This window comes from Borostomias antarcticus (genome assembly GCF_949987555.1).
Source record: "Borostomias antarcticus genome assembly, contig: scaffold_136, whole genome shotgun sequence".
Classification (NCBI taxonomy): domain Eukaryota; kingdom Metazoa; phylum Chordata; class Actinopteri; order Stomiiformes; family Stomiidae; genus Borostomias; species Borostomias antarcticus.
In genome coordinates, this window is record NW_028176316.1 from 275,087 (window position 1) to 284,816 (window position 9,730).

Genomic DNA, 9,730 nt, shown 5'->3' on the forward strand with positions numbered 1-9,730 from the left:
AACTAAATACCACGGGCCACGTAAAACTAGATTTGTACAATAATTAGTCTCGAGTACTTTTAAAAACAGGGTTAAAATAATGACGGCACATAACCACTGGTCAACAGACGGTCAGTCACTGCACTCTCCTGAACGAGACAAGGACGAGCCAGGGTTAGTCATGTTGGGGTAACTGATCCAGACGAGCCAGGGTTAGTCATGTTGGGGTAACTGATCCAGACGAGCCAGGGTGAGTCATGTTGGGGTAACTGATCTAGACGAGCCAGGGTTAGTCATGTTGGGGTAACTGATCTAGACGAGCCAGGGCTAGTCATGTTGGGGTAACTGATCTAGACGAGCCAGGGTTAGTCATGTTGGGGTAACTGATCTAGACGAGCCAGGGTTAGTCATGTTGGGGTAACTGATCTAGACGAGCCAGGGTTGGTCATGTTGGGGTAACTGATCCAGACGAGCCAGGGCTAGTCATGTTGGGGTAACTGATCTAGACGAGCCAGGGTTAGTCATGTTGGGGTAACTGATCTAGACGAGCCAGGTTAGTCATGTTGGGGTACCTGATCCAGACGAGCCAGGGCTAGTCATGTTGGGGTAACTGATCTAGACGATGATGTCCATGCAGTGTCTTGGGTCCCATCCTGTCACAAACAGCTGCTCACCTCTCCTGAACACAACTCTGACTTTGTCAACTTCAAATGTTCTGAAATAAACATCACCATAAATCACCATGTGATGGATGAGTGAACTTGTGATTAGTAGAAATGGAATGACGCTAGACTAGGCGGATGTGTTCTGATTGGACTGTTCTTCTTTCACTCAGCAATTATCCAATTTCAAAAGTGGGACCGACGGCGTGTTTGTGTCCGATAGATCGAGCGGCCGACTCTAAAAGGGGGGTTTGGTTCTTCCTCTCTGAGCAGAGTCCACATCTCTGTCAGCAGCAGCAGCGGCAGGACAGGTGTCTGGAAGCTTCCGTCTGATTGGAGGGCAGGGGCACAGAGGGGGGTGTGGGCGGGGCTAGGGAGGGCGTGGTTGAGTCAGGTGGCGTTGGGCTTTGTGGGGCTGGACTGGGCTCTTCATATAGAAATGAAGAGGATGATTCACATAAGGGCTCTGTGACAAAGGGCAGGAGGAGTCTCAGACACTCCGGGGTAGTTATTCTGGGGTAGTTATTCTGGGGTAGTTATTCTGGGGCAGTAATTCATTCAGGGCTTTTCAACACATCGCTTTGGGTCATTTCCTCAGGCCGCCATCTGCAGCGCTTCTGTCCGGAACATTCCGTTCCGTTCCGTGAGAGAGAGAGTTCCCGGGCCGGGAGTTTGGTCGGGGCGACGTCACTTCCCCCCGGCCATGATTTTGAGGTACTGCAGTGCATTGTGGGCGGCGCTGGCGCGGGCGGCGTCCTGGCTGGGGGCGAAGCCGTGGCAGACCGTTATTGGCTGGGTGGACAGCTCCACCAGGCACTGGCACAGCCCACTCAGACTGCGTTCCTCTGGGGGGAGGGGCAAGAGTCACAACACGCATCAGATCCCCACCAGTCCCACAGGGAGCTCCCTACTGACCGGGCGTGTCCGCTAGCCAGCGACGTCTCGCTAAACATATCGCCACCGATTCAAGACCAACGCAGAGGGGCGGGCGAAGCGACGCGGATTCACAGTTAATTTGCATGAAATGGACCGAGGCTGCTCTGTTCTGGACTCCTGGGGGTTTCGCGTGGCGGTGTCCAATCGGGAGAGGGCTTTTTTTTACTTCGTAAAAGGGGTTAAAGGACAATGCTCGTTTTTGACAACCTGGACCTTATTTACAACATATTATAAGACGTTTGACTCACCGAGATCACTTTGGTGTAGTTCGGAGGCCTGTAGAAGAAATTTAAAATCCAGCGCGAGCCAGTATATCCATGTAATGGCGGTGGTAGGGGCACCGGGAATGCAGCTTCTAAAAATCTATTTTCTGCCACGAAACGGTTGTTTTCATCAATCTGTCTTTATGAATCGCTAGTTGTGCTTACATAGAGCATAGGCCTGTTGTGGTTTTCACACTTCTCACTTGCTCCAGCACGCATGCGCACAGCGTGCTGGAGCAACAATTGCGCGCTGTGCGAATGCGTGCTGGAGCAAGTGAGGAAGCTATTTCGTTTCGAAAGACGTTTCTAAAGATCATGGCATGTGAAAACCACAACAGTTATGCTCTATGTAAGCACAACTAGTGATTCATCATGACAGATTGATGAAAACAACCGTTTCGCGGCAGAAAATAGATTTTTAGAAACTGCATTCTCGGTGCCCCGACCACCGCCATTACATGGATATACTGGCTCGCGCTGGATTTTAAATTTCTTCTACATGCCTCCGAACTACACCAAAGTGATCTCGGTGAGTCAAACGTCTTATAATATGTCGTAAATAAGGTCCAGGTTGTCAAAAACGAGCATTGTCCTTTAACAGACCCTGGCCAGCGTGAAGGCCAGGGCTTATTTTGATCAACTGACCACACATTGAGAATCTACATGGTCACTTTCTCGTCTGAAATGCCATATTAACAATCCTATGGACACATTTAAGTCAACTGGTGATGGCGGCGGGTGACAGGAAGTGAAACCGATTGAAACGCCCACAAGCGATCGAACCACGGAGGGCGCGCGATCATGCGATTTCATTGGCTGGCTAGCGGACATGTGACTCTGTGAGACTACAGTAAGTCAGGTTATTATCATACCAATGATTGGAAACTATCCTCAGACTGGCAGGTCATTTTACAGTAAATTTCTCATATTGGATTATAGAAAAGCAGTGACAATAAAAAAAACAGTTGTAGAAGGTGGATATGACTTCTGTGTGAGCTTGTGATTGGTCAGCGGAGGCCTGTGTTTTCTGACGTACCGATGTCGAGGTAGCTGACGTCGAAGCGCTGCTCCTCGGAGAGGTCGTTGAGCAGCGAGCAGAAGCTGGAGTTGGGCATGCCCAGAGGGTGGCTGCGCAGCTGCAGGATCTTCTCCCCTGCAGAGTTGCGCAGGGAGTCCCAGGTGCAGCCGAACCCTTTACACTTCCCCGACTCCGCCCGGTTGCCCATGTGCTGCGGCGGGGAAAGGCGAAACAAACATCCGCAATGTCAACTCAACCGACTCGTGTGGAGTGCACGGTGTGACCTCACGCCGATGACCGTGTATCCAAACTCGCCGTGATTCAACCAGGGAACAGTTGAGTGACGCGTCAGAAGAGCAGAGCTGCGTTATCGTGTGTTTATTGGTGCTCGGTCGTCCAGCCGGGGCCGGTGGGCGTCGCCCTGCTCACCATGTTGAAGGTGTCCTCCTCCGTCTCCACCTCGTGGCTGCTTCTCAGGTCCACGGGGACGTCATGGATACGCGACAGCATCTTGGCCGCCGCGTTGCGCTTGGCCAGCTTCTTAGACGTGCCGCTTCCTGAGGGGGCGACCGCAGCGGACCGGGTCAGTCACAGACCGGGAGAAGAATCTCAACATAGTTACATTACATTACCGTCATTTAACTGACACTTTCATCAAAAGCGACTAACAATAATTGCATTCAACGTAGGAAGAGCCAATGTACTACTACTTGCCAGAACTCACAAGTGCATCTTCTTTCTAAAAGTGACTAAGAGCATAATCTAGTGCTGAAGGCAAAGTGCAAGAATAGCAATCTCAAATACAATAGGTGCTTAAGAGGGATGATCCCTCTGATGACAAATGTTCAAATATGGGATCAAACTTGGCTAATTTTATTATATGGACATTTTGACTGCCACCGCCATCCGATGACGTACCGATCTCCACGAAGCGCTCCACGCGGCAGGTCATGGTGAACTCCTTGCGGTGGGCGGGGCCTGATTCCTGGGTGACGGTGTACTCTGGCAGACGCCAGCCCTTCTGCACCACCAGCTCCTGACAGAGCAGTCAGGGGGGCGAACACAGATTACCTACCGGGCCCAGGGGCCCAAGAGCTCAGGGGCCCTTTCTTGTGGTAGTCAAAGGGCTTAGTCATTCATGTCAATAACAAGTCACAAGAAAGAAACTATCATTATAATTTTTTAAATGAGTGTTTATCTGTAGTAGGCCTACTTTAGAAGGGCTGAGTACTCCAAGCAATATGGGCCCTTCAACTGTTTTGGGCCCGTAGTTGAGAAATCCAAAACTCAAGTCCTCCCCACTACGTCCCTCAAGTCAAAACCGAGCTGGTAAAGATGCTTTTATTGTGAGATTTCTCTAATTATCTTCAAATTGGATTCGGATGCCGTCTCATTGGGCAAATTAAAAAAGGTGATAAATGAAATGGGGGGGGGGGCCTTTACGTGTCTGTGCCCAGGGGCCCATCATCATCATCCGCCTACGGGGGGTGTCATCATGGTTTGATTAGAGATGTCCGTGTGGGCGGGGCTCACCTGCAGGGCCCCCACAGGGTTGCACTCTGACTGCTGCGACGCACCGGAGGTCTTCATCTCTACCGGGGGGCTAAGAGAGAGAGACCTCACACACAGACCACATGCTTGCGTATCACACAGACCACATGCTTGCGTATGGGCTACTGGCATAGCGTTACGTTAGTTGTATCGTTTGAGACGGTAATGCGCAAGGATTGTACAATTGGTTTCATGAATGTGTTGAGGCGTCCACTCACCTCTCTCCTTCAATAGCTGCCTCTGCCCCAACGAATCCCTCTCCTCCTCCTCCTCCTCCTCCTCCTCCCAAGACAACGGGACCTCCTAGGCCTGCTTTCAGCATCTTCAGGGCAGCCTCGGCTGCCTTGTGCTTCGCGGCCTTCTTGCTGGGCCCTTGGCCGGTGCAGCTGATGTCTCCGACGGACACGCGGAATGTGAAGTTGGGCTGGTGGGCCTGACCCTCGGCCTTCAGCAGGTCGTACACGGGGGTCTTTCCTATCCGCGTCCCATACTCCTGCAGCAGACTGATGGGCGTCTTGCCGGGGTTCACCGCCAGCATTTGCTCAACACTAGCGCGGGGGACAGAGGGGGAGACAGAGGGGGAGACAGGGTGCTTGAGTCCCCCATCATTACTGGGGACATTCAGATTCTGACCGACACTAGGAATCTGTAAAGGTGCTAGTTAACTAACTACAGACACGTTAAAAGGTGCTATCTAACTACAGACACGTTAAAAGGTGCTATCTAACTTCAGACACGTTAAAAGGTGCTATCTAACTACAGACACGTTAAAAGGTGCTATCTAACTACAGACACGTTAAAAGGTGCTATCTAACTACAGACACGTTAAAAGGTGCTATCTAACTACAGACACGTTAAAAGATGCTATCTAACTACAGACACGTTAAAAGATGCTATCTAACTACAGACACGTAATAGCGTGGCGCTCGAACAGATCTGGCCAGCGGTCAAGCGGCTATTATGGACGTCGTTACCTAGATAAAGAGCTAAATAGCTCACAGTACGTAGCAGCTAGCTGGCCATCGAACTAGCTAACTAGCTAACTAACTAACTAGCTAACAACTAGCTAACTAACTAGCTAACTAACTAGCTAACTAGCTAACTAACTAGCTATCTAGTTAACTAACTAGCTAACTAACTAACTAACTAGCTAACTAACTAGCTAACTAACTAGCTAGCTAACTAACTAACTAACTAACTAACTAACTAGCTAATTAACTAACTAGCTAACTAACTAGCTAACTAACTAACTAACTAGCTAACTAGCTAACTAACTAGCTAACTAACTAACTAGCTAACTAACTAACTAACTAGCTAACTAGCTAACTAGCTAACTAACTAACTAACTAGCTAACTAGCTAACTAGCTAACTAACTAGCTAGCTAACTAACTAACTAGCTAACTAACTAGCTAACTAACTAGCTAACTAGCTAACTAACTAACTAACTAGCTAACTAACTAACTAGCTAACTAACTAACTAACTAACTAGCTAGCTAACTAACTAGCTAACTAACTCACTAGCTAACTAGCTAACTAACTAACTAGCTAACTAACTAACTAACTAACTAACTAACTAACTAACTAACTAACTAACTAACTAGCTAACTAACTAACTAACTAACTAGCTAACTAACTAACTAGCTAACTGCTAGCTAACTAACTAACTAGCTAACTAACTAACTAGCTAACTAACTAGCTAACTAGCTAACTAACTAACTAACTAGCTAACTAACTAACTAAGCTGTGTTAGCTAGTGCTATGTGAGCTAGTGCTGTGTGAGCTAGTGCTGTGTGAGCTAGTGCTGTGTGAGCTAGTGCTGTGTGAGCTAGTGCTGTGTGAGCTAGTGCTGTGTGAGCTAGTGCTGTGTGAGCTAGTGCTGTGTGAGCTAGTGCTATGTGAGCTAGTGCTGTGTTAGCTAGTGCTATGTTAGCTAGTGCTGTGTTAGCAGGCTAGTGCTGTGTGAGCTAGTGCTGTGTGAGCTAGTGCTGTGTGAGCTAGTGCTGTGTGAGCTAGTGCTATGTGAGCTAGTGCTGTGTGAGCTAGTGCTGTGTGAGCTAGTGCTGTGTGAGCTAGTGCTGTGTTAGCTAGTGCTGTGTTAGCTAGTGCTGTGTTAGCTAGTGCTGTGTTAGCTAGCTAGTGCTGTGTTATCTAGTGCTGTGTTAGTTAGCTAGTGCTGTGTTAGTTAGCTAGTGCTGTGTTAGCTAGTGCTGTGTTAGTTAGCTAGTGCTGTGTTAGCTAGTGCTGTGTTAGCTAGTGCTGTGTTAGTTAGCTAGTGCTATGTTAGCTAGTGCTGTGTTAGCTAGCTAGTGCTGTGTTAGCTAGTGCTGTGTTAGCTAGTGCTGTGTTAGCTAGCTAGTGCTATGTTAGCTAGTGCTGTGTTAGCTAGTGCTGTGTTAGCTAGTGCTGTGTTAGCTAGTGCTGTGTTAGCAGGCTAGTGCTGTGTGAGCTAGTGCTGTGTGAGCTAGTGCTGTGTGAGCTAGTGCTGTGTGAGCTAGTGCTGTGTTAGCTAGCTAGTGCTGTGTTAGCTAGTGCTGTGTTAGCTAGTGCTGTGTTAGCTAGTGCTGTGTTAGCAGGCTAGTGCTGTGTTAGCTAGTGCTATGTTAGCTAGCTAGTGCTGTGTTAGCTAGTGCTGTGTTAGCTAGTGCTGTGTTAGCAGGCTAGTGCTGTGTTAGCTAGTGCTGTGTTAGCAGGCTAGTGCTGTGTGAGCTAGTGCTGTGTTAGCTAGTGCTGTGTTAGCTAGTGCTGTGTTAGCTAGTGCTGTGTTAGCTAGCTAGTGCTATGTTAGCTAGTGCTGTGTTAGCTAGCTAGTGCTGTGTTAGCTAGTGCTGTGTTAGCTAGTGCTGTGTTAGCTAGCTAGTGCTATGTTAGCTAGTGCTGTGTTAGCTAGCTAGTGCTGTGTTAGCTAGTGCTGTGTTAGCTAGTGCTGTGTTAGCAGGCTAGTGCTGTGTGAGCTAGTGCTGTGTGAGCTAGTGCTGTGTGAGCTAGTGCTGTGTTAGCTAGTGCTGTGTTAGCTAGTGCTGTGTTAGCTAGCTAGTGCTGTGTTAGCTAGTGCTGTGTTAGCTAGTGCTGTGTTAGCTAGCTAGTGCTGTGTGAGCTAGTGCTGTGTGAGCTAGTGCTGTGTGAGCTAGTGCTGTGTGAGCTAGTGCTATGTTGGCTAGTGCTGTGTGAGCTAGTGCTGTGTGAGCTAGTGCTATGTTGGCTAGTGCTGTGTGAGCTAGTGCTGTGTGAGCTAGTGCTGTGTGAGCTAGTGATGTGTGAGCTAGTGCTGTGTGAGCTAGTGCTGTGTTAGCTAGTGCTATGTTGGCTAGTGCTGTGTTAGCAGGCTAGTGCTGTGTTAGCTAGCTAGTGCTGTGTTGGCTAGTGCTGTGTTAGCTAGTGCTGTGTTAGCTAGTGCTGTGTTGGCTAGTGCTGTGTTGGCTAGTGCTGTGTTGGCTAGTGCTATGTTGGCTAGTGCTGTGTTAGCAGGCTAGTGCTGTGTTAGCAGGCTAGTGCTGTGTTAGTGCTGTGTTAGCAGGCTAGTGCTGTGTTAGCAGGCTAGTGCTGTGTTAGTGCTGTGTTAGCAGGCTAGTGCTGTGTTAGCTAGTGCCATGTTAGCAGGCTAGTGCTGTGTTAGCTAGTGCTGTGTTAGCTAGTGCTGTGTTAGCTAGTGCTGTGTTAGCTAGTGCTATGTTAGCTAGCTAGTGCTGTGTTAGCTAGTGCTATGTTAGCAGGCTAGTGCTGTGTTAGCTAGTGCTGTGTGAGCTAGTGCTGTGTGAGCTAGTGCTGTGTGAGCTAGTGCTGTGTGAGCTAGTGCTGTGTTAGTTAGCTAGTGCTGTGTGAGCTAGTGCTGTGTGAGCTAGTGCTGTGTGAGCTAGTGCTATGTTGGCTAGTGCTGTGTTAGCAGGCTAGTGCTGTGTTAGCTAGCTAGTGCTGTGTTGGCTAGTGCTGTGTTAGCTAGTGCTGTGTTAGCTAGTGCTGTGTTGGCTAGTGCTGTGTTGGCTAGTGCTATGTTGGCTAGTGCTGTGTTAGCAGGCTAGTGCTGTGTTAGCAGGCTAGTGCTGTGTTAGTGCTGTGTTAGCAGGCTAGTGCTGTGTTAGCAGGCTAGTGCTGTGTTAGTGCTGTGTTAGCAGGCTAGTGCTGTGTTAGCTAGTGCCATGTTAGCAGGCTAGTGCTGTGTTAGCTAGTGCTGTGTTAGCTAGTGCTGTGTTAGCTAGTGCTGTGTTAGCTAGTGCTATGTTAGCTAGCTAGTGCTGTGTTAGCTAGTGCTATGTTAGCAGGCTAGTGCTGTGTTAGCTAGTGCTGTGTTAGCTAGTGCTGTGTTAGCTAGTGCTGTGTTAGCTAGTGCTGTGCTATGCTAGTGCTGTGCTGTGCTATGTTAGTGCTGTGTTAGCTAGTGCTGTGTTAGCTAGTGCTGTGTTAGCTAGTGCTGTGTTAGCAGGCTAGTGCTGTGTTAGCAGGCTAGTGCTATGTTAGCTAGTGCTGTGTTAGCTAGTGCTGTGTTAGTTAGCTAGTGCTGTGTTAGCTAGTGCTGTGTTAGCTAGCTAGTGCTGTGTTAGCTAGTGCTGTGTTAGCTAGTGCTGTGTTAGCTAGTGCTGTGTTAGCTAGTGCTGTGTTAGCAGGCTAGTGCTGTGTTAGCAGGCTAGTGCTGTGTTAGCTAGTGCTGTGTTAGCAGGCTAGTGCTGTGTTAGCTAGTGCTGTGTTAGCCTGCTAGGCACTGCGTGGTTACCTGGAGCCCCCAGAGTTTCTCTCACAGCTGGCTGGTGGTATCTCCTCGGTCATTCCCTTTAGGACGAAGAGAGAGCAGATCGGTCTCGGGTCGCAGGTCCCCCCCCAACACCACAGACCCCTGCTCTCATCAGCTGACCAACACAGACCCCTAACACAACACACTAACCCTAACCCCACCACAAGAGACAGGGTCGCAGGTCCCCCCCAACACCACAGACCCTCTTTAACCCTAACCCCTCTTCCACCGGCCCACCGACACGCTGCTGTCTGGAGGAGCTGCTGAAGCACTTGAACCCTGAACCCTGAACCCTGAACCCTGTCCACTGGGCGGCTACTATCCGATCCTCGATTTGGGATATGGTGTGCTCCGTTTCCCTCCCAGACGGGTGGGGCTATGTAGCGTCGAGACTGCGCATGGAGATGCTGGGTGGTTTTGCAGATCACGTGTCAGATCAGTCGTTCCTGTTGCAGTTATAAGATCCAGGGTACAAACCGAGAGCATCTTCACCCCTGACTCATCACCCCTGACCCCGCCAGAGAGGAGACGAGGGTACCACCCTAATGACTGACTGGACTGCTCACTTTCACCTCTAGGGGGCGGCAGTCAGTTTAT

At 49.4% G+C, this 9,730-nt stretch overlaps 1 protein-coding gene across 3 annotated transcripts; it reads right to left on the bottom strand.

The window, feature by feature from the left end:
• Nucleotides 1-327: 327 nt before the first annotated feature.
• tarbp2 (TAR (HIV) RNA binding protein 2) lies at nt 328-9,341 on the bottom strand. 3 transcript variants are annotated; one of them, XR_014631226.1, is made up of 8 exons: nt 9,116-9,341; nt 4,628-4,957; nt 4,392-4,476; nt 3,777-3,894; nt 3,288-3,415; nt 2,877-3,069; nt 552-1,486; nt 328-514 (listed from the first exon to the last, which is right to left on the bottom strand). XR_014631226.1 is itself a non-coding variant. In XM_084462582.1 (7 exons), exons 1-7 carry the CDS (start codon nt 9,166-9,168, stop codon nt 1,329-1,331), a joined length of 1,050 nt encoding a protein of 349 aa, XP_084318708.1. In that variant the 5' UTR covers nt 9,169-9,341; the 3' UTR covers nt 328-1,328. The 3 variants fall into 3 exon arrangements, 2 of the variants coding, with proteins under 2 accessions (XP_084318708.1, XP_084318707.1); XM_084462582.1 differs by having other exon boundaries at nt 328-1,486; nt 4,392-4,461; XM_084462581.1 differs by having other exon boundaries at nt 328-1,486.
• Nucleotides 9,342-9,730: the final 389 nt, after the last annotated feature.

Bases quoted from the DNA above. Each gene is read 5' to 3' on its own strand.
- tarbp2 (XM_084462581.1), bottom strand. From the start codon at position 9,168: ATGACCGAGGAGATACCACCAGCCAGCTGTGAGAGAAACTCTGGGGGC. The intron at 4,958-9,115 runs GTAACCACGCAG...CCCCCGCGCTAG, and splicing joins AGAAACTCTGGGGGCTCCAG to TGTTGAGCAAATGCTGGCGG. The intron at 3,416-3,776 runs GTACGTCATCGG...TCGCCCCCTCAG, and splicing joins GGAGCGCTTCGTGGAGATCG to GAAGCGGCACGTCTAAGAAG.